Genomic DNA, 25604 nt, shown 5'->3' with positions numbered 1-25604 from the left:
TCGTTTTCCTTGAAACAGTTGTTCTCGCTTCCCTCATCTTCTGTTGCATCTTAGCTTATGTCGCATTTTAATCAGCTAAATGCTGCTACCGGTGATACACAAATTCGATTTCTTTAAGATTTATCATAGACAATTGTCAAAATCAAAATTTTACCGTAGCTTTATTCCAAAATGACGCGGCAAGCCAGTCTGAATATTTTATATTCATATTATGTTAAAATTTACTCACTTATTTTGTTGTTACCATTACCTATATGACCTTGTTATATTTAAAGAACAAATCAGCTTTGATTTTATATTTAAAGAACAATGAGCTTTGATTTTAAAATGTTAGCTAAACGCCGCGGCCGGCCGATCTGATTGGGGTTTTTCATGATTTCCCTCAGTCATAAAGGCAAATGCCGGATTGGATATGTGCATACCATGATTCATCACCTCCTAAATCACCAATATCAAAATATAAAATCAATTACATGAACACAAACCATCTATAACACACGACAATACAGACAGACCACCATGAACATAGCTATAACAAAAAGAGGACCACACAAAAATTTTGAAGTTGTAGATTAAAATGTTATAGACGATAAATTTTAAATTATGGAAAAGAAATTTTATTTGTGGAATTGTTTCAAATCTTTAAAGTACTGGTACTCTATTATATAATTATACAACAGTCTACCGCATGTTACACCAATACCTTCAGCTACGATTTGTTCCCACTTTTTAAAGCTTCCTTAATACAATCTTGTATACATGAAATTTTACATTCTATATTTGATTCTCAGTCTTCACTGGTATGTAACATATATAAAGGCCTATATGGGTAGAAATACCGATTTCAGACATATTTTACCGGTAATAATAAAAGTTTTAATGAATAAGGTTATGTAAGGATAAATGTTATGTGAAACCGGTATTTCTTCATACCTAAATTACTTCTGTATTCCATCTCCGGCTTTAAGTATCTTTCTCTACTATGAAGCCGATTACCATCCGCTCTGAAATGCCATTCCTAGGTAAGGTCGAATTCCGAATCTCTTGCACATGAACTTACTCGCCCACCATGTTGCCGACACCTTCGCTGTCCTTTATTTGTACCTACCCATTCTCCCCACTCATTGTCTCAAAAGCTGATTGGTGAATGTTAAAAAAAAGTTCTTTCAGTTGAATGACTCATCATTCGTTTGGGCGATTTATTCTTAGACCAGACTTGCAATCAATAATAATCGATATGGACTATTACTCCCCCTAACATTGGGCAGTGGAAGGCTGACCTCAAACACCTGTATGAGAAGTTGCGCTTTCCACTCAATATGAAGCAACCGGCCCAACTTGCTTCCCAACAGTAATTATCGACTTTATGGATTTGCATATCGTCTTTCCGCAAACTTTGATTAACACGCTGTTGTAAATGGCTGTTCATGAACAAAGGCTTAATGTGTGACCCAACTCACAAAATATGTATTGGGGAACCTTAGCAAGTAAGTTAGGTAGCATCATGCGTCGTCAGCTAACATACATACATACATACATACATACATACATACATACATACAGCTATGTAATCACGTTCGTGCCAACCGACAACAGTGATGCCTCGTGGCGTTATAGTGAAGCTTTGCTCACTTTCTATACCTATACAGGGTGAGTCATAAGTATGTTTGGAAAACATGTGAGCATGCTCCTGGATAAAAAAAAATAAGAACAATTCCTTGTATGAAAATTTTACAGAAAATGTTTATTTATTGGAGTAATAGTGACTTTTGTTTTCATAAGTTTCTGATCATATTATTGTGTTGTTTTAGTTTTGATTTTGTACCAGTGTTTGTTTACAAACAACACAGTGACAAGACAGTAACACATTGTTTTTGTTTTGATTGGAAGCGGCGGTCCAGTGCCTTGGCCACCCAGATCACCCGACCTCACCCTATTAGATTTTTACCTTTGGGGTCATTTGAAGGCTGTCGTCTATGCAACACTAGTGAATGATGCACAGGAGCTATTGCAACGTGTTGAAAATGCATGCCAATTGATCCGTGTTGACAACATGGTGTTTGAGCGAACTCGCCAATCGTGTGTACGTCGTGTTCAGGCGTGTGTAAACATTGAGCACCTTTTGTAAACGTTAAATGCCAAGTTTTCAAACATGTACGTGTGAAACAACAAAAAAAGAACAAAAAACAAAGTATGACCATTTCTCCAATAAATAAACATTTTCGTCAAATTTTCATATGAGGAATTGTTCTTATTTTTGATCCAGGAGCAGGTTCACGCGTTTTCCAAACATAGGCCTACTTATGATTCACTCTGTATAAATACAGGGATACAGGAAGTGAAATAACCCTGCAGAATTTTAGAGCGAATAGCTCATGTAACATAAAACTGTAATACCATATTGGAGGAAAGTTCATAGTTTTCTCAGAAAAATGTTTTTTTCCCAAACATATAACACCCTCTTATTCGGTAACTATTGCGAATTGTATTGTGATTTTTGTCCAAATCGATAGAAAATCTAATAAAGAATCATTTATCCACCTGTCATATTTCAAAAACATAGGCGGTTTTCGTGTAAATTTAAATTAAAAACCACTAATTTCAAACCATTGAACGATGCAATCCACATCGCAACGTTGTAGCTAGGGACGGGAGCGCGAGGCAGTACACGTACGCTGAGTTCGTTCACCTCTTACATCTGTATTGGGATACGAAAGGAGACTTTTAGCTGTGAGGTTACCAGAATGCTGTAACTTCTAACTTAGTTTTCTAATTAACCATGCATTAAATCACGAAACGTAATATAGGTTTCTATTCATTTAAGTGTAGGCTACCCTATCGTTCCTTTCAATCTGCAAGGTTATTTCACTTCCATTCTGCATATACATATATATATATATATATATATATATGTATATACCTAGGATATATGTATGTTGTCGGCCTGGTTGAAGCAGTTGGTATGGCGCTAGTCTTCTATGCTCGAGGTTGCGGGTTCGATCCTGGGCCAGGTCGATGGCTTAAATGCTCGTGTCAGTAGATTTAATGGCATGTAAAAGAACTCCTGCGGGACAAAATTCCGGCACACCGGCGACGCTGATATAACCTCGGCAGTTGCGAGCGTCGTTAAATAAAACATATCATTTATACAGGGTAATTCACGAGGATTTACCGTCATTTACGGAGCTTATTTCCGAAGACATTCTGAACAAAAAATCGGTAACAGTAGTAGTAGCAGCAGCAGTATTCAACTGCAGTGATTATTCAGTGTCTATAATCAACGTGAGCGAGAAATGGCCTTCAAACTTTGCCATGAACAGGATTATTTTACGTACAGTACCAATAAATCTACGACCGGGCTTTCCATCTTTTTCTTCCCTGGAGGAACCCATGCGAAGGATTTCATCGTCTTCAATCGGGTTTAAACCCGTGAATCTCTGTCCAACAGCTAGCATGGTATCCGCTAGACCGTCAAAGACGAGATTGGACAATTTAGAATGACACACTGTCTAAGTCTATCAGATGAAAAACTGAGCTATAGTTATATGAAGTACACGCTGCGTTGTCTCTTGATAAATATTTTCTAAATGGGTAGTAAAGAGTTCCATTTAACGACACTATTCTCTAGTATTGGGTTATTTAGCGTCGATGGAAATGATGATAGCGAGATGGTATGTGGCGAGATGAGGCCGAGGAATTGCCATATTCTTACATTCGTCTTACAGTTGAGGGAAACCTCAGAAACAAATGAAATGCAACCAGGTAATTAGCACATGGTATTATCTAACCCACGTCCGAGCGCAGGGTGTGGTGGCTAGCAACAGTTACTGATGCAGCTATAATTTAATTTAATTTTCAAAAACTTCCCTCATTAGAGGACTGCCACGTGGACAAAGTGATATAGACAACTTGAAAATTTATAGTAACATAACAAAGGTCTAATATAAAAATATAATAATATTATAGCTGTAATAATAAAAGTACCTACAAACGGTAACAGAAATGAAACAATATTTTAAATTTAATTTGTACGTAATTCCATATGTAATGAATACTCCTAATTGTTGTTTTATTAAATTCCGAACCTATATTTGTTGACTTCTGATGTGTTTATAAATAAGATGTTCTATTTCCGCTCTCTTGAGGTCAATGTAACAGAGTAGTGACGGGAGGGGGGAACCCGAAGAGGCTTTAACCTTGACCTCCATACTCGCTATTCATAGCCAACTCTTATTATGACACAACAGAGATTAATAATCATTTTGTTATGAATGTTTACAACTCGCTTTTATTCTTATAATCTTAGTATCATTTTGTTACAGGATCCTTCGAAGGAATTAATTACTAAAGAATTTAGAGTAAACTATTAGATATTTAAATATAGATTCTGATTACGATGTATTGTAGTATGCAGTGAGGGAAGTGAGACAGTATGCGCCGGTATGGAATACCGCCACTGGCTTCTTTGGCCAGAAAACATACCTTTTACTGAAAAACAACATACCGTCACTGAAAAAATGTGATCCATAAAAATTTATTTATATATTTCTTCACAGCAAAGAGTACTACCAGAGCCTTCTTTAGTTACAAGCCGGGGCCATACGTCGGCAACACTGTAATTACATGTCACCCGGAGGCTGACCGTACAGTACACGTGTTTGTGCTAATGCCGATTTCCAATGTAAATTAATGTTACAATATAAGTGTGTGTCGATGGAATTATGTTTGCGGTCGTACCAAACGTTAATTGTTGATGTATTATAAACTAAATGCGTGTTGGTGATAAAAAAAAAAAAAACAAGACGATAAATGAAAATAAAATGGTTGCAGTTTTTGGGAATTTTTATGGTTATGGATGACAAAGTAATTGGCTATTCTATTAAATATTGTAGAACCACATTTTTATATTCTTATTTGTGATTTGTGTGTATCAGAATTCTAGTCAAATTGTTGGGTCTCGCCTGCTATATCAATAAAGTTACGCCGTTGGTTTTCAAAGTCATTGTAAACAGCTGTTTTGTGATCCCATAAATGTTGCAGTTTTGTTGCAGATTCGGAATGCCTGCTATACGTCAGAACTATCTATAATTTGTACATGCATATAATCACTTTGTTGGTTTGGTCAATGTTACTTATGTCCCTCCCACTATAGAGACATAGGCCAATTTTACACATATTTAGTATAACTTGTTGCTTCTTTGACAGGTTAGGTTTGGTTAGTTTAGGTTTTTGTTATAGCCTACCTTGCATATACGATTATAGCGCAACATTGGCAGTGATAAAAGTGAAATATTCGTTCAGTGGGCGTTGGATACTCTACATTCACCGTTGCGTTTTGTTACGTATTATGTTGAAGGGATGTGTTTTCATTTTTTGATAGATTGTTTTACTTGGCTTAACTGTATTTACATCCTCATACTTTTATTATAATAGGAATGTCAATAGTTTCTTCTGTTTACTTTTTATTTTAGGCCTATTTGCATAATTCACATTCTTAGCTTGTTTTCTGTAGTTATATTTATTTAAAATTATATTTTAAAAAGTTTATAACAAATAATTTAGGATAACAGTATTGTTATGGTGACTGGCCAGGTTCAAACTAAAACTGGCTTCCTGGACATCTGAAATATTTATAGAAAAGCACGACATAATCACATGAAATTAAAATGCATATGATATCCTACACCTTTCATGGCAGAGATGAAACAACATTAAGCGGCAAAACATTGTCAATTTACTAGCCACATAATGGTTAATTGATTGGATTAGGGAATTGCGAAAGTACGTCATTATTTTATTTATTTTTGGTACAAGTAACATTTCTTTAAGTATTTATTTATTTTCCCTTGTACCACCAATAAAAAAACAAGTATGTTTTTATTTATTTTTTTTAATTATAAGTGTAGTTGCTACGACACATAGGCACACAGCACTTTCTAGGCATCTGAAATATTTGTAGAAAAACACGATAGATAATCGCAGAAGATAATATTAAAATATATCCTAAACCTTTCACAGATGAAACACCATTAAGTCGCAAAACATTGTCAATTTGCTAGCCACAAATTTGTTAACTGAATGGAACTTAAGAATACTGCGTAGGAACTTACGTCTTTATTGCATTATTGATGTTATTATTTTCGGTGCAAGGAATATCTTTTTTATTTATTTATTTACCTTCGTACTATCAATAAAAACATGTTTTTTTGTAATTATTTTAAGTGGCAGCCTTTGTATGTAAGTAGCCTACTTACGCCGTATTCTGAAGTATAGCTAATTGATTGCAATAAAACACTATTTTCGAACCCGTAATAATTTACATCACTACTCTGAATTTTGATCTTACCTTTGTGCATGAAGTAATATTGAAAAAATACGCGTTACGTATAACGAAAGCAATGAGCAAACACAATATCACTCTAAAATCTCCCGCCTCCACTCTGCGTTGCCAAACCTACCCATGCCCCGGCTTGTAACTAAAGAAGGCTCTGGTACTACCTGTTTGCTTCGTAAATCTAAACCACAGCCTTCTGGAACTGTATTCAACGTGTATTTAGACATGTTTGTTTGATAAGTCAACCCCTAGAATGTTTACAACAGCAGTATTTCAAGTATAGAAGGCTGTGGTCTGTAGCTTGTGGTGGTCATTGTTGCCAATTTAGTGACTGCCAGTTTTGTTGTTGTTGCGAAATAATCTAGTAAATAACTGAAGTAACTTGAAATTATTTGCCCCGTTTTTCTGGGGAGATAATCGTGTTAACTGTATTATACCACCGTACTGGTTGAATGATCGTTCATATCTGCTGAGGCCTTGGCCCTCTTGGTTGCAGCTCCTACGATTATTATTTGTTCCATTTTCATGTAGGAATTGGTGTTTCAATAGTCTCAAACGATCTATTCAGGAGATGTGTTACAGGAGGATTTATGTGTTACAGGAGGATTTCTAAAGATATGGAATTACAGACACGAACCGAAACCTAGACTTTTTAATGCAGAAGAATGAAGAAAAATGTATGTGAGAGGGAGGAGAATAGTTACGTTTAAAATCTGAACACAGTGCACATATTAAAGTATTTAGACATAAAATTAGCTTAAAAATTTGTATTAGGCTAAATTATATTGCATAATTTGTTTTCAACCTACAAAGAGTATTTTTCGTTCCTTTGAAATATTGAAATTGATTTTCGTTATATTATATGTATTTGTTGGATATATGATCACCAGGCTTCGGCCTGGGAACACAGAGTAACCAGTATGAGGTTTAGAGTACACGGAGTATAAATGACGTCATGATCCTTGTGCAGTCACCCGACTGCAACAGCACAGGTGGGTTCGTAATGTGCATTACCGTTGTGTGTATTGCTGCTTGGCTGCGGTACGTGTAACAGGCTTCGGCGTAGGGACACCTAATTGAAGGTTACAACTCATGTTAATACTTTAATGGTAGAAGCCTGTTACACGTACCGCAGCCAAGCAGCAATGGGCCTACACACAACGGTTATGCACATTACGGACCCACCTGTGCTGTTGCAGTCGGGTGACTGCACACGGGTCATGTCGTCATTTATACTCCGTGTACTCTAAACCTCATACTGGTTACTCTGTGTTCCTAGGCCGAAGCCTGGTGATCATATATCCAACAAATACATATAATATAACGAAAATCAATTTTCATATTTCAAAGGAACGAAAAATACTCTTTGCAGGTTGAAAACAAATTATACTGTCTACACTAGGAATATACTGAATCTGTAGAGGGTGAAATATATTTTGTGCCCTACTGTAACGGACTGTTTACATGTTGAGACACGAAGTAACGGCGCTCTTCATCTCCCACTCCACTCGACCAACAGAACACTATCGGCCGTGCTTTCTGAACTTCATGCGTTTCTGTGCCCAGGACCAAAGCCTGATGATCACTGTAGAGATATTCTCCATTCGGATTGTAGCCGATCGATAAGGCAGCTACACAACAACTATCTGTTTAATGGTTTTGACATCAGGAATTACCTGAATCCACCAATCTACGTATATCTAAATATTTTATTTAGAATAATCTACGGTGACATAATTCTATAGAGATTCGTGGATTTTAAAATACAGAGTGGAAGTGAAATAACCGCTCAGTTTTTTCAGAGTAAATAATTACTAATTCTGATATGTTTTGGTGGGAAGTTCGTAGTTTGTTTTTAATGTTTAACACCCTCTAATTCGAGAACTATTGCGAGCAGGATCGTGATTTTTGTTCATGTCGGTAGAAAATCTAATAAAAAGGTGTGAGAATGAGATAGTCCAAAGGCACACTTTTAACAAAAACGTTTTTTATGCAAGTACATTTCTTACACATATGGGAAAGCTACTATTAAAATATAAACATTACTCATCAAATGACGTAAGTATACGTCGAAGAAATTATGATACACCACCTAATAGCATTGGACTCTAAACCTTTCACGCTCTCCTGTAAAATTTTTGTCTGTGTGGCTTAGGACTTTCCATACCTTCAATTTATTTCTCTCTTTGCCGTACTTCAATAGAATTTACAGTTTTCGTGTACATTTGATTTTGAAAATCACATATTTTAATTTAGTGTACAACGCGAAGAGGATGCAACGTTGTAGTCAGAGGGAGTTTGGAGAAGTTGTATTGCCTGTCAGACCTAGGATTCGTTTCCCACTTGCACAAGTAGGCCTATTACGAGGAGAACCAGTACAATGTGTGTTAGTGTCTTGGCAGCCTTCATACCGATTATTATTGATATTTAGTATGTGTATTGGGTATCGCATTGCTAGAATTTACGAACACGGAATATCTCGATATGCTATTAATTTACGACGAAAAAAGATGTAGTTCCGTGCAGCTCAAAGTAGCGTTACCATATTCTGAACTCCCATAATGCGGACACCACCTCCCCAATGGTATTAACCAACTCGCTCTTCTGACTGCTGAATGAAAAACATTATAATATTATACATTATCCAATAGACAATATATTTATTTAATTTTTTATACATTTTAATTCAATGAATTAAAAGACCTTCACAATAATTAAAAAAATCCTGAAGTATAATCTATACATTTGCAACTGATGTGGTGTGCAACGGTATGGAGGGAAGTGTGCATTCAGCAGAGCTTATACTATCTTCCAATTCGCAATTGGACTTTTTCCAAAAAAATCACTTTACGTGATGAACTCGCACTCCTAACACACTGCATATGTTTCTCTGTCTTAATGTGGACTTCCAAGTGATGGTGCCATGATTTACAATTGAAACAGAGATCCTTGGGCAGCAATTCTGTGGTGGGGAGCCGTAAGTTGGTATGTGCATATTTGCAACTTTACAGGAGAAGGTTTTGAAAGTTCGGAAAGCTATCAAAAATTAGTAAATGCTGCTAGTAATTTGAAAATTAATTTTTTATTTGTAAATAGTTCTTGAACAAAACACAAGTAAAATTACATCATTTTTATTCTTAATATTTGTTTTAGAAAATAATGAATTACATATCAAGTTTTTACTAGCAATGTATTTCGAAACGTGTGGTTAAACCTGCATGTTAAATTCTCTCGTCTATCGAGCTGAACTATTGCACTGTTACTAGCTCTCTACCTCTGATTGAGGTTCTGGCTGATATGTATATTATTATCAGGCAGTACATCTCACTTTACGATATGTGTCAGAGGAAGAACAATTGTTTGTATGCATTGGAGGGGGAAAGGAACTGGCCACCCTACCCCATTATCTCCTGACCTAATTGCCTCATGAGTGATGCCTTATTGGAGTTACTTATGAGGTTCAAACCTGTCTTCGGACAGTTGACTACACAACAACAACTAACTCTCTTTTGGGCAATTATAATGTTAACTTTATCCCATGTGGTTCCAAATCTGAGCATTTTTGTTTATTGGTACAGTTACAGTACGTTGCTTCACTGGTTTTGATATAGGCCTACTAGCAAGAGTGTGGCACGTTGTCTTGGTTTTGCATCTCTTTGGAGAAGTTTCATTAGCATAACTTTCATTGCTGCTTGGTACACTGACGTTCAAAGATATCTGACCTACGATTTTATGATCGTGTTTAGCGAACTTTTTGACCACGGGATAAGTCTGAACCAAAGATGTAACAAATTGACAAACTCTGAAATAGTCCCGCTAGTTCTCAATAGGTGACATCATTATTGGGGCGATTAAAAGTGTCGGGGAAATGATCATGTCGATTAAGCATAAATTATTATCAAATTGACGATATCAGCGGTTTGCAACTAAACCTGGTGTTCTTTAACCATCAGTAGAATGGTGTGAAAAATTCTATAATGAGGGTATATTTATGTACGACTGGCAACACTGAATATTATCATCACCATCTATTCATAGAAGTAATAACTAAAGAATCCACACTTAAACCAACAAATTATCGATCATTATGAATTAGTAGTGTCAGATGTCTTTGAATGTCAATGTTCAAAATATTCTAAACAATTTTATACTTTTATTTTTTTGAAAGATGGGAATGACAGTTAAGCGGCCGAGTTTGGAACTACAATGCCATGTTGCCAATATGGACTACTACGCTGCCAGCTGATGGAAGCTAGCACTTGTCGTTAAGTTGGGTGACGTTAAAACATTCATTGACAATTGACGCGAAGGTAAGAAAACAATACAAAAATCAACAGAGAATCAAAGACGAAACGTACCAATGCTAACATTGTGTGCACAATAAATGTCGCCAAGAGAGCTATTAAGCACTCGCCACGTGGGAACTGTAAGTTTGGCAACTCAACCGTTGTTACCATAACAACAGGCCTACCACGCTATGTGACATTCAGTTGTTTTTCCGATCGCAACGCTCCTGTCATGTCCCACGTCTTTGGTCCCATCTTTCAAAAAAACAAGTATAGACCTACATACCCCAGCAAGCCAGTCCTCATCTGTGTCATTGTTAGATTATTATATCAGAAACGTTCTCCTCATGTAGGAAGTTAAATACCATTTTTCCAAATTAGAACTTAATATAATAATAATAATAATAATAATAATAATAATAATAATAATAATAATAATAATAATAATAATTATTATTATTATTATTATTATTATTATTATTGTTACTACTACTACTACTATTATTATTATTATTATTAATATTATTATTGTTGTTGTTCTTGTTACTATTATTATTATTATTATTATTATTATTATTATTATTATTATTATCATCATCATCGCATTTTTTTGTTTCCACTGCTGAGGTACATCAGGAAAAACGCGATATATACAACCCCACTATATAAGGAAAAATATCATCTAACGTCGATCGAAGTTATTGGATTGCTCATTGGGGCTAGAGGGACCATCACAAAAAGATTCGCGCATTTTTGCAAGCAGTTTGATCTAGGACAGTCTTGTTACTGAAGTACAGCATCTCTGAAGGGATCTATATAAATTCTAAGAAACCATCTCTACACTTGAATAGACTGATCTCTTTCCTATGGAGATCTGCTCACTCTTAAGTTGGGTCCAGCAACTAGTGCTGCACAGACGACTGCGGTCACCTGATAACGGGAAGGTTTGATGTTTTTTTTTTTAATTAATGATTTATTTAATCGTTTTCAGTTATTATAATCATATTATTTCTTTTTCTTTTCCTTCTCCATTGTTTTCTCTTTTTCCATTATAATTGTATACTTACCATTTATTAAAAATAACACAATTTTTATGGTAAGCTTTGTCTTTTAGGCAGCCTTCACTTGGAGGAAGCTGAATAAATAACGTTTATGAGTCATTCCACGTCAAATCGCACAAAATTATACAAATTTTGACCTTCATATTTCTGATTGCGTTTGTATTTTTTTTTACCAACTCTATGGGTCTAATAAACCAACAAGTGTGTTTTTATTTCCTCCTAAGTCCACATGTTTTTAAAATATTGCATGCTAAAATTCGTTAAAAATGTCGCACAACACAACACTTAAAGCGTCATATTTCTGAGGATATTGATGTTAAACATTTTTTTAAAAATGCATTTAAAAGCTTAAAGTACTGTCTTTTGTTAAATATTTACTAACTAATTGTAATATAATTATTACAAATATTATTTTATGATTCAATTTTTAAAAGTTAGATATCAATGTGAAATAGCCCTATTTAAAATCTAAAAAAAAAAAAAAAATGCCTACTAGGTGCACTGAAGTATTCTTAATAATTCCAGAAAAAATGACAATGGGAGCTCTAATAGTTTAATGGACATTTAATTACTTGCGAAACAATGTGTAGCGGTCGGTGCAGCAGCAGTGGACGGGAAGCGCAGAAGCGCGCTGGGAGGTTTATCGGCGCTGGATAATCGAGTGAACGTTGCAACATTACAACCAGTATATTTGTAAATTATGCTTTTTAAACGTTTGTTTTCATTCACACTACACTTTAAATTTTCATTCGCCTACTTTCTTTCTCAAAAGAAAATTGTTTTACTAAATCATCAGTGTCTGACAACGGAGTGAAAGAATGTAATTTTAATGTACCAGTTATTGGTTTTAGATTGTGGTATCTGGCCTACAAATTTTCAGTGTGGTTTTTGTGCTTATTCAATGGACAAAATATAAATGACACGTTACAAATGTTTTTTGTGACCAATCAAACTTTTTTTGGATCTTGTATAGGCTGGCTCTCGTGGCAAGACTTTTAACAGTTCCTCCAATGCCATCACATGGACCTGTGCCATGCGACGTTGCAAAGAAGTGTCATTCGGGCTAATTCCGTAATCGTCTTCATGTAAGCAATTATTTTTAAAATTCTTTTTGTTTTTGTATTGTGAACTTGATCCATCGGAAAAGTAGATGATTTTTTTCATATCGTTGAATTCTTGCTTTAAGAAATTGATTGCTTCGGATTGAAAAAAGTGAAAGGAATCGGTGTCATGTTTCATGCTTTCTGAGATGACAACAATATTTTTGTGACGAATTTCTGTATCTTCTTTGAAATATACTACGAAAGGATGTATTGTGGCTTGGCATTTGTTCCAATGCACACTTTGTACTGAATCTTGTAGTAGTAATAATAATAATAATCCGTGGCGCTACAGCCCGTGAAGGGCCTAGACTGACCAGCCGGCTGCTGGCCTCACGCTCACATGCCGAAGCAGAGGTGGACGATCATCCAACCAGAATGGAGGTATCGTGTGGTTAGCACGATGATCCCCCCAGCCGTTATAGCTGGCATTCGCAACCGGATTTCGCTACCTATCGTAGCTTCCCAAGTGCATCACGATGCTGGGTGGGCACCGGTCCCATACACTGGCCAAAATATCATGAGAAAATTTCTTTCCCCATGAGGACTCGAACCAGCGCGCATTCCGTAACGCGAGTCCTAGGCAGGATGCCTTAGGCCACGACGCCACGGCGCGGGACACTGAATCTTGTAGGCTATTATAAATGAATGATTTTCAGAAAAGTTTGCAATAACTATGTAATTTTCAGGTTCTACATTTTCTTTGCATTCCGTCAAAAATGGAATATGGGCGACTTTTGAAGGGATGACGATGCATCTTCTACATGAAAAACTTTACTTGCTAGGAAGCCTTTTACTTTTTGAAACTTTTCACGGGGTATCATTTTTGTTGTAGTTTTCCTTTCTTGATAAGGGATTCTATTGACATCAAACTCTTGTTTAATTCCTCACTATTACTGATTTTTAGAGCTGTATCGACATAACTGCTAGAAGAAGAACTGGGATAATCACTTTCTCTGTCCGCACTTTCATTTGATTCATGTTTATTAATATCACAAGAACTACCGGCTTCACATATAATTTCACCTGACCTATCCGGAAGCTGATAGATTTTTTACGGAAAGAATCACATATTCGCACATTCAAAGACTCCTTTAAATTGAGCTTTATCAATAAATCGCGAGTTACACGTCTTAGTGTACTTTTCGCTTTAAAAGCGTGATTAGGAAGATCAAATGGATTTAAAAACTTGTTATATATATTACGCGATCTTTGCTGTCACTAATGTTGTATAGAAGTCACGCCACTCCATGAAATTCAAACACTGACTGATTATTTTTGTCTTCTATATTTTGTCTCCTACCATCTGTTTACTGTCATAAAGTTTACTGCCTTACCCAGCCTTGCTATCGTTAAACACTTGGCTATATTACAGTATAAACATACAGAATTGTGAAGGGCTCCCCCTCACAGCTGAGCTGACAATAATAAAATAACTTTAGATAAGATATTTTCTGTTCTTTGAGGTATTAATCATTTGATGTTTTGAAGTGTGGCGTATATGCAACGGGGGATTTCGTGTGGGCAGCCTTCTAGCCCACGGCCACAAGCAGTTCATTAGCTGGGGATCGCGAGCGCGTGCATGCCTCCGGAAAGTAAATTGTTACAATTGTATCTGTGCAGATCCCACATTTCTAAATGCAGTACTTTACAGATAATACATCAGGGAACAAGTCTATATTTTTTCAGATTTTTAACTTGGCTATATAATATAGTAAATTTACTTTGAAAAATAAATGATTAAAAAATTAGGCCAAATTTTAAATTTATTTGCGATAACCCTAAAGTAATAAAAAGTTTTGTATTTAGTCTTTCAAATGCGCCAAACCGCAAATCTCAATTATATGTAGACACAGAGTTCCAAGTGAGTTTTTGCAACAGTGCGCGCATAATTTGCGTAATTTCAAATAGTCATAACTACACAAATAATTAATAATTGTGAAAATAAAACAATACGGGTCTCCTTGTTTGATATCTGGAATTCATGAAAAAAAATTCGACCATTTCCGAGAAGGTCGTGTTTTATTGCTGTGCGATTTGACGTGGAATGACTCTTATTCAAAATTAACAACTTAAAAATATTAACTCTGATAACTTATCTCGCCATTTTGTATATATCTATGTACTGTTTGCTAACTCAACCAGTCATTTTTTTTTATTTTAGTATTAGTAGGTTATTTTACGACGCTATATCAACATCTTAGGTTATTTAGCGTCTGAATGAGATGAAAGTGATAATGACGGTGAAATGAGTTCGGGGTCCAATACCGAAAGTTACCAAGCATTTGCTCATAGTGGGTTGAGGGAAAACCCGGGCCACCTGGTTTCGCGGCCAGACGCGCTAACCGTTACTTCACAAGTGTGGACATCAATCAGTCATTTCCCTCCGGAACTCACGATTCACTTCACAGTAACAACTTATGACTTTAGTTATTACCAGGGACCGGAACTTTGGCAGAATGCCTTTTTAAATGTGTTAAATCTATCTTCATTTTGAAAGTAAATCCATACGAATTATACCTTTGTGATTGAAACTTCACAGTTTTATGTTGTCCTTTTCTGCCTTTTTTAATATAAATGCCTAATTTACAAAATAAATGTTTTTTTTGCCTTTATTTGATTATTTATCTATTATTTATTAATGTATTATTGAAATTGCCTACAGGTATATTTTAATTTATTTCTATAACCGCTACAATGAAAGTGACTTCACCGAAAGTATATTATCTTTCAGTCAGTTCATATTCTCTTTGCAACAATGAGTGCTGCCGTGCAAAAATGTATAACAGTAAGCGTTTTAATTATCGATTATGTTTATTTGACAAGGCAACAATGAGTGCGGGGTCTAACGTTATTTTTCTTTCAGTTTTCATTGCGACGTTGTTGTAGCTAGCTAAATATTTCATATCGCAACATATCAGTACAACCGAACACAAAAATGCACTTTCCAAGGCTACTGGGAAGAAGATTCTTTGCTCTCAACAGTAATTGCAACACCGAGGCGAAAATCTCAATTTGCATTCGACTTATGTAAAGCTTTTTCTTGCTGCCGAAATCCCTTTGTGGAAGATGCAAGGTAGTGGGTGTAGTGCAAGGTTTTTGTAATTGCCTTTTATTGCGTAATTTAGCTATTTATAATGCCTTTTTGCCCGCCTATTTTAGCTATTTACGATGCCTTTTTGCCTGCCTATTGTAATGAGTCATAATGCCTAAACTTCCAGTCCCTGGTTATTACTATATATAATGAACAATGGGGAAAGTATGCAGTGTCGTCATAGGAGCAAAGAAAATGCTAGATAAGACAGTGCAGCTAACGTAATAATATGTTCGGCTAGAGAAGACAGTGCAGTCAGCAATTAGTTTCTTTTCATGTGATGAATTTCTCACAAACTTTTCAGCACTTTCATAATTCATCACATTACTGTACATCGAACAGTATTATACAAGAGATTTGTGGAAAAGTCGTATTTAAAATTCCAGACAAATTAATACACAGTCACCTGTATAAATATAAACATTACCGGCAAGGTAAGCTGACCTCTCTATTCGGGCTGAGGCCGTCTAAGTTTCACAAGAGGATTGTCTATGAGATCAACAAGATGTAATATCGTGGATGACCACCTAAAAGACGTATTCTCTTTCGAAATGGAACGGTGAATATCTCATAAATGAAAATCATAGTGTACTGTTTACTGCTTCATACAGTGAGTAATTATTATCGTATAATGATATAATCCGGTATCAAATTGGTAATGATTAAATTAGGCTCTTATCAATTTCAATAGACCAGTACATTTAAGTGTAAATAAAATATTGAGCATTATGATATATAAATGAACCACGTCTTTCTATTGTCAAGATAATCTATTTCCAGTTCTCATTAGAAATATAATCGTCTTTATATCCTCTTTAAGTCTAATCTGCTGTCGTGATATTAAACACCTCATTTTGAGAATAACCTTCCACTTGGCACGAAATCGACTGGAATACTTACAGTACGTTTCGTACTAAGCGCTAGGAGTCGACTCTTCGCACGCGATTAGAGTCTTTCTATGGAATCGAAAAGGTCGACTTTTGCGATCGTAAGTGTTCATTCGGCACATCATAAATGTTGGAACACGGCCGTGGTTGGAATAATCAACTGTTACTAGAATACTTTTATTTATTAATTCATGCTTTATTAAACATTTTAAAGCTTTGTTACTTAAAAATACATTTGTAGCAGTAACTTATAATAATATTATTTCAGATAAACAGAAGGATATTACCGTAGTAAATTTAACATGATTTATTCCGAAGGTGAGCATAAATCATAATGTGAAGAACTGTGTGTTTATATATGCATATGCAATATATAATAATGAAAAATTGTTATTCCATGATGATCAGTGGTCGGTCAGTGGCATACCGAAAGTAAAATAAAATGCCAAAAAGCATACCAGCAGTAAAAATTTAAAATTGACTGTTATTTAATGAAGCTGATCACACAATCAATTTATTACGCTAACCCTATGCATATGTACTAGGTATTGAGCTTCGTGACTGTATATACTAGACTGTGGTAAATATGCATCCATAGATAGTTGCTAACCACGAGGATCGCTACTATCGCCTCATCACAGACAATGCGAAATAGAACCTGCACAGTCTATTGTTCCTAGTGCCCTCATAAACTCAAGCTTCGTAACTATATACTAGACTATGATCATACTCTGTACCTTCTCTTAGACATTTCTGCAGTAGTATGTGATGCCTTTTGTAGTACGTGATTTAGTTTGAGCGCAGGAGCAATGTCTTATTTTAAAAATCTCGAAAATAGTATCACAAGACATGATGTGTATACTGGCAGTAATTTATTTCCAATTCAACCACAAATGATGATAAGATAAAACAAATTGGTGCTAATTATTTGGGTGAATGTAGAGTATCCAACGCCCACTGAACGAATATTTCACTTTTATCACTGCCAATGTTGCGCTATAATCGTATATGCAAGGTAGGCTATAACAAAAACCTAAACTAACCAAACCTAACTTGTCAAAGAAGCAACAAGTTATACTAAATATGTGTAAAATTGGCCTATGTCACTATAGTGGGCGGGACATAAGTAACATTGACCATTATTTGTTATCGTTATTGGTTAATATTATTTTCGGTAAGTATTACCAAATACAACACTAAATGACAGGAGGCAAATGACGATCTTGTGAGGCTACAGTTCTCAGCCTTCTGTCACTTACAAGCAAACATTCTAATGGGAGCAGATAAAAAAGTTATTTTTTTTTCTTCCACCATGTTAATAATGTCAAAACAAGTCCTATACAGATTTTGGCCACTCGAGCGCAATTACGAGGGCCGTAAAAATAAGTGTCCCTGGAGCCGTTTATAGAAAGAAAACACAATTTCATTGGAACAATTTATTGGAACAGATACAACTGTTGTACACACCTGTGGAGTAACGGTCAGCGCGTCTGGCCCAGGTTCGAATCCCGGTCGGGGCAAGTTACCTGGTTGAGGTTTTTTTCCGGGGTTTTCCCTCAACCCAATACGAGCAAATGCTGGGTAACTTTCGGTGCTGGACCTCGGATTTTCACCGGCATTATAACTTTCATTTCAATCAGACGCTAAATAACCTAGATGTTGATACAGCGTCGTAAAATAATCTACTAAAATAAAAAAAAAAATAAATACAATACAACTGTTGAGCTATTTTTTCAACATATTCCCTACTGAAATTGATACATATGTCATACCATGGCATCAACAGAGAGTCATACCATGGCATCAACAGAGAAATGCTGTTTATTGTTACAAACTGGTTCCAATCCCAGGCGGCAGACTTCTACGACACAGGGATACAAAAGTTGATCCAACGGTATGACATGTTTCAATTCCAGTGAGGAATATGTTGAAAAATAGTTCAATAATGGCTGTATCTGTTGCAATAAATCTTTCCATGAAATTGTGTTTTCTTTCTGTAAACGGCCCCAGGCAAACTTACTTTCTGGACGCCCTCGTAATTGCGCTCCAGTGGCCAAAATTTGTATAAGCAATTGTTTTGACATTATTAACACAGTGGAAGAAAAAACAACTTTTTATCTGCCTCCATGAGAATGTTTGCTTGTTAGTTATCCCATAATTTAACCCATTCCAACCTTGTCTTTCAATTAGCTATCCCCTCATCTAACCCACTCTGATTTCCGCAGTTGTATTATGGCCGCTAAAGGTAATGTTTACTGTAAATTTCCTGTGTTATGTTGGAAGAGTTGAAATTTACAGGTTGGGATAATACGTTTCAGTCGGAATTATATGTATTGTGAATTATTCTATTTTATTATTATTTGTTATTTATTCACTAACAAAAGCAACAATTGAAGACAGTTTGTCGTTGAATTAATCATCTGATTAAATTTATACCGATGAAGAATTTATTGTATTTCTAATCTCAAAATACAATATATATAGTATGGTAGAAGGTCAGAGCAATTGAAGCTATTTTTTTTGTAACATTGACTATGTAGCATTAACAAAACAATCGGCAATGCAAACATTGGACTTTTTCAATCTGATGTAATTACAGAATTTACAAATGGTGAAGAATTCCTGTATGGAAATATCATACATACTTCGGTACATCATAGAATATGATATACGTAAGTATCACTTTATGATTCAAGACGGCGCCTTGTTCCATCGGACCCCGGCCACTTAGTCACTCGTAATGAGAGCACCTCTGTACATAGTGTTGGACATTGTGCCGCTGTCACATATTCTGTGACACAGTACATGAGGATTGGCCATCAAAGAGGGAACATAGAGGTAGAATTTAAACTGGGAAGGATTCAATCTGGCATCGGAACTAGAATCCGGTGTAGCTTAGTGGATAAAGCGTTAGCATGTAGAACTGAAAAACCCGGGTTCGAGTCCCAGTGCTGGAGAAAATTTTTTTTGTTGTACCCATTCTTCACCACATGGTAATGCAGAATTTCTGCACGGAAATATCGTATGTACTTCGGTACATCATAGTAATATTTACAAAGTTTAGGCGAAATGTAAACATGTCCAAACAGTAGTAATTTCATTCTCAAATGAAGAAACCATAATGGTGAGTGTGTTAGTATCGAAATTATTATGAATGTGAATAGAGCTTTTCTTCTGGAGAAAAAGGTGGTCAACTCTGTATAGAATATAATATTATAGTGGAGGAGAAGATTGTTAATGTCCAGTGCATGGGAATTTTGTATTTTAATCTCCTTTTCGTCCAACTTTAAGACTTTCGAGGCCTAAGCGGAATTCATGTTAAAAAAATGATTATTATCAAATTTCTCTGTTCTGTGGTGAAAAAAAGTGCCGGAAATGCTGTTCTGGCACATTCTGCCATAAAAAGAGCACTGAATGTGAACAATATTATGTACTTTAGTCAGTAATGTAGCCCTTATAATTTACTTAAGTTCCTCATATTGTAAATGCTTCATAAACTTGATTTCACTGTTAAATGCTAAATTTGGAAAAAATCAAATCGTAGGCATTGGCATTATCGAGAACAAAACTTTCAGTAAGCCAGTGTTTAACACAAACTAACGAAGTAGGCTTACAAACATTATAGTGAGAAATCTTAAATTCCGAGTTAGAAAAATTGGATAGGTATCATACAGGAGCAGAAGAATTTATATTAATTAATAGCTGTCTGAGTTCTTGTGATCATAAGATTCTGTGGTACCATACACAATCTCCCTCCGAAAAAGAGATACCGGTAGCCAAAGTGTGGTTTGGTATCTCAAAACGTCTATTTTCATTAAAATGTAATCCTTGATATTATGTGTTTAGACTACTGTACTTTCTTTGTGTAGGCCTATTATTATGAAGAGGATTTTATTTTCACGTTTTAAGTTATGTTATTTCTATAAAACATTTAAATTCAAATTAAATATTTTGTTAATCAATTTTGAAATTTGGGATTTTAATTGATATTCCCGACAATATGAAATTGTGGTGAAAGTGGTTCTTCTCTTGAATGAATTAAAAATATCCTCAAGTTATGTTTCTTCTTTGTAGCTTATTGGCCAAGGAGTGACTCCTCTACTACAGGAGCTGGAACAAGTGGTGAGAGAAAAATTGTTGTAATTTTTAGATGAGCAAGCTTATTCAAAATTATTTTGTGTGATTGAGCTGTAAAGGAAATTGATGCTGATTTCTTTTAAAGCACTCTCGTACTATTAATAAAGAAATGAATATGTCCGTGTAATTGTCAGCATTAGAGAAATATCTAATCTGGTGACAATTATTTCACCTTTTTTTTTTTTTTTTGGATTGGAATTGATCACCTTGCTGAGTGAGATATTTTCTTTTCCTAACAACTTCAAATAAAACATTATTAATTACGCCTCATTTTCTGTAATCTATATGGACATATTAATGAATTGTTTGTTGTGATTGCATGGCATTTGTTGACACTGCTCAATTGAATGGCTTTGTTGTATAACACTGGTTTATAGTAATCCTTAGCAATTATCTTCTTTACATGATCAAAAGAAATTGAGATTGGTTTATGTCATTAAAAGGTAAATGTATAATTTGAAATTTACACAACTGGTTTTAAAATAATATTGTGAAATAATTTGTGCTCATATTACAAGAACTCTGAATTATGTTCTTACATCAAGTTTTGGATTAATTTTAGAAATATTATTTTTAATCTAGATGAGTTGCCGTTGCCATGTCACATTATGAGTGTAAAAGTTAAGTTAATTATGGGATATTTTATTAGTTCGAATGATAGTGGATTTTGAGACATGGCTACTTTCTGTTTAAAATAGCACAGGCCTACTGTTGTTACCTGCTCTTGAAACTTGGAGGTTAATTGTCAGTATTAATTAAAATAAATATGTTGTTGTTGTTGTTGTCTTCTAGTGCCAGGCGTTTGACAATAAAGTCAATTGACCTCTTGCACTCCAATATTTTTCAAAGATATAAGTATTAAATGGCAAGTTGTAGCCGATTTAAGTGAACACCATATTTTAAAGTTTTGGTGGCTACTTAATCCACACACAACCCCCAGAATGTCTGTAGGACCACACCTGCTGTTGGTCGACGGGTCTACTAGACCTAGTTGGGAGATCTTGTTGATCACCAGCTTTCCCTCCTTAAGTCACTGGAGGATGATTTTAGTGCCATAGCAGGTCAGCACTAGGAACAGAAAAGTAGGAAGGGTAGGAAGGAAAGTGAAATGAACCCCTAGGCCTCGAATGCTCTAATACAGTTGGGGTCGAAGAAAGTAAGAGTTCAGTCAGAGGACTGGATAGGAAAGGGTAAAGAGGGAATTACGTATTGGATAGAGAAAAATTATACCAAATTCGGTCATTAACTCATCAAGCTGACCAGTGCTAATTGATGAGTAGCCCCTCCCTTTAGTTCAGCTTGTAAAATTATGCTTACTAACAGCTGCACCACGGGAAGGTAGGGATGGGACATTGGGTATTTGTCCAGATTGGTTCCTTAAAGCCTTCAATGGGAAGGATTAATGGCTCTCCTCCCTGTATTCGACTAAATATTTTATCAGATTTTTTTCTTACTACAAGAAGATCGTAGATTTGTAAGTTGATGTTGTTGCAAATAGTGATTCCGATCTTTATGGTAAATATAGCAGTAGATGCATGTTGAAATAATGGAAACCAAAATGTTAAAGTTTGGTCCACATTCTTGTAACGTTGAATCTATTAAAATAAATATGCTTTGGTTATCATGTAAATACGGAACTGAAAGCAACAATACACTTTATTTTCTGTTGTTTGAAGTCCTATTTTTATTTCTCAACTGATGTAAAAGATTAAGAATATGTAACTGGTAACTGTGAAGATTGTAACAGGTAATATTGAATATTACTTTCAAAAGTTTCTTTTATTGTTCGTGCTTCAGCCATGGCTAGTGGCCCTGAGTGATATGTTGCCGATATAATGAGTTAGTAGGGTGACCACATTCCCAAAATAAAAAAACGGGACACTTATTAATAAGTTGACATGAATCAACCTTTTATCTGAACATTCATTATTACCTGTTTATATGTCAGTGAGCAATGAGGTCCAGTTTTATTTGAAAGTAATAGTTGGTAGCATGGATACTTGGCTTGTCATTAACCATTTTTTATATTGCAACTAATCTGGAATAATTAGGTTAACTTATCTGTTTAAAAATACTTCAGGTTAATTGGACTTTACATTATATCCATATCACTGTATTCTGAACTTGTTTCATAACAAAATTGTTTGCCTCATATTACCTTGTAACTATTTTAACATTCTCCATGAAGATGAATTGTACAATCAGCATCATATTTCTTTGATGATTGAATTTGCTCTATGGCCTTTCTTTCAGGAAACTATAGAAGTCCATGCAAGGCACATTTTTAAAATGACATTTTGTGATTAACATGGCCTTTATTGAATTCATTACAATGACATCTGATCGAAAAAAAATATAGAATTAATCAATGCTTTACGTGATTATTAAATAAAATAAAAGAAAAGAAATATTTCAACAATAATTTAGGGAAACAGGACGCCATTTTAAAAGAACGGGACGTTTGGCGACAGAGGACAAGAGGCTGAAAAGAAAGGGACAATCCCATTAAAAATGAGACGTCAGGTCACCCTAAGTAACATGTACAGATCCAGAAACAAAATTTGGACCACCTGAATTGTATTCCTGGATCTGTAAAGTGCTTTGGTTCGTGACAACCAAAAACTGTTATGTATCCGAGCATTTCTTTGCAATATCATCGCTGGGTCCTTGTTTTCACAAGACTTATATGTTGAATTGAATGAATTTACGGACAGGAGGCACTATGGCCCAGCACTGTGACAGCACTGCGACCTGTTACGATCTATTTTGCTAACCCTCAAGCTAGTTGGATTCCCACTGGCTGACTACACTAAGGTTTGCTGCATACCCAAGTTTCGAACCCCTCTTGTCCCTAGGCCAGCACCCTCAGTGTATTGCCAGCCGGTGATCGAATGCTATGGAATGATGACGAAATGGAGAAATGATGAGACGGAATGATGTAGATGCCTAATATGCGGAAAAATGGGAGAACCACGAGAAAAGACCCCAACTACGACCTTGTCCGCCACAAATGTCACTATGGATTTTTCAATGAAAAATCCCAGACCTGACTGGGAGTCGAACCTGGGCTGCCTGCATGACAGACCAGAAGTCTGACCACTCAGCCACCGCAGGGGTTGGCTTATATGTTACATAGCCTATTGGTTTCTATATAACATTTAATTTGGAGACATTAAAATTTTCGGTCATGTTTATTGACAAGTCTAAATTTTGCAGTGGTCTTCCACAATATTTAGGAATTAGATTGACATTTGTGTATAAGTTTTTCTAATTTAAATTTTGAAGTCTTTAAAAACTATAACATTTATCATACTTTTATCGATCTATGTATGATAATTATTGTTTTGTTATTTATGGATTCGTTACACTATTACATTTGAGCTTTCTTCATAAAACTTAAGATTATACAGTCAACTTCGGTTATAGTGAACCTCTGTGGACCAGCATATTTTGTTCACTATATCTGAAGTTCACTAAAACCGAAGTGTGTGTTTTATACTATTGACGTTGCTATACATACAATATTAATGTCCACTTGGAACAGACCATGTTCAATATCAGTAATAAATTCGCTTTATCTTCCAACTTAAACACTTTATGCTTCGACATTCTGATGTTCACAGTTCGAAACTTGAATCTAATCTGACCATGTAGGTAGTAGGCACTGACCGATTTCGCACCTCTTCCCACTAGAGCTATGCCTACTGTGTACTCAGCCTTGGAATTTCCCTGGGTTCACTTTTACAAAGATGCGGTACGGAGGGTTGAGGACTATTATACTGTAATCCTTCTTGTATTTACCCTTTGGTCATCACTCTACTTCCTATTCTTCGAATAACCTCTTTTAAAGGAGCCAGAACTAATCCTTCCTTTATCCCTCACTGCGTACATTATTCTCTTCAACATGTTTCAAACTGTCCAGGAAGCTGAACAAATCCTTTGTCTTTCAATGCACTTAAGGAGTAGAAGGTTTGAGATTTTGTTCAGAACATATTTTTGGAAATTTATAGGACAAAGGGTTTCCTAAATTACTATTTTGGCAATTTTAAAATTACATTTTCTTGGGGAAGTTCTACTTTTAGGTTCATTATAAGCGAAGTGAGGGTTCACTATAAAGGTAACTATTACTGTACTGTATAATGTATGCGGGTTGGGACCAACAATTTAGGTTCACTATAGCCGAATGTTCACTATAACCAACTTTCCTAAATTACCATTTTGGCAATTTTAAAATTACATTTTCTTGGGGAAGTTCTACTTTTAGGTTCATTATAAGCGAAGTGAGGGTTCATTATAAAGGGAACTATTAATGTACTGTATAATGTAAGCGGGTTGGGACCAACAATTTAGGTTCACTATAGCCGAATGTTCACTATAACCAACTTCACTATATCCAGAGTTGACTGTATAAACGTAGAGAATTAGGTATTTTAAATTAAATACATTTCCATTATAGCAAACATAATTTCATCATTTACTTTAATGATACACAAATTTTGCCACAAATATCTCAAAGTAATACAAAATAGGCCTATGTATTATATGCTTTATTAGATATTCATGACGAAGCATCTTACTATAGCACTAGATTCTATTTGTTTATTTTTAGATTTTTACAGTTTGTAAAGATTGGGTTTTATAATTATCTTTCCCCTCATGACTATAAATTCGTCAGTTAAAATATTAATATTAATTCATGGTCATA

General features: G+C 35.3%; 1 protein-coding gene across 19 annotated transcripts in view; it reads left to right on the top strand.

Annotated features, from left to right (window-relative positions):
* Positions 1-25604, top strand: part of LOC138701480 (bromodomain adjacent to zinc finger domain protein 2B-like) — a 1224400-nt gene that overhangs the window by 1030081 nt on the left and 168715 nt on the right. For 18 of the 19 annotated variants that reach the window (XM_069828446.1, XM_069828482.1, XM_069828436.1 and 15 more), the window contains one exon: positions 20837-20884. The exons of the other annotated variant lie outside the window; for it this stretch is intronic. In XM_069828446.1, coding sequence (XP_069684547.1) covers positions 20837-20884 — 48 coding nt within the window. The remainder of the gene's footprint in view (positions 1-20836; positions 20885-25604) is intronic. 19 annotated transcript variants of the gene reach the window in all.

The sequence above is a fragment of the Periplaneta americana genome, chromosome 1 (genome assembly GCF_040183065.1).
Source record: "Periplaneta americana isolate PAMFEO1 chromosome 1, P.americana_PAMFEO1_priV1, whole genome shotgun sequence".
Classification (NCBI taxonomy): Eukaryota; Metazoa; Arthropoda; class Insecta; order Blattodea; family Blattidae; genus Periplaneta; species Periplaneta americana.
This window is presented reverse-complemented; position numbering and strand designations above follow the sequence as displayed.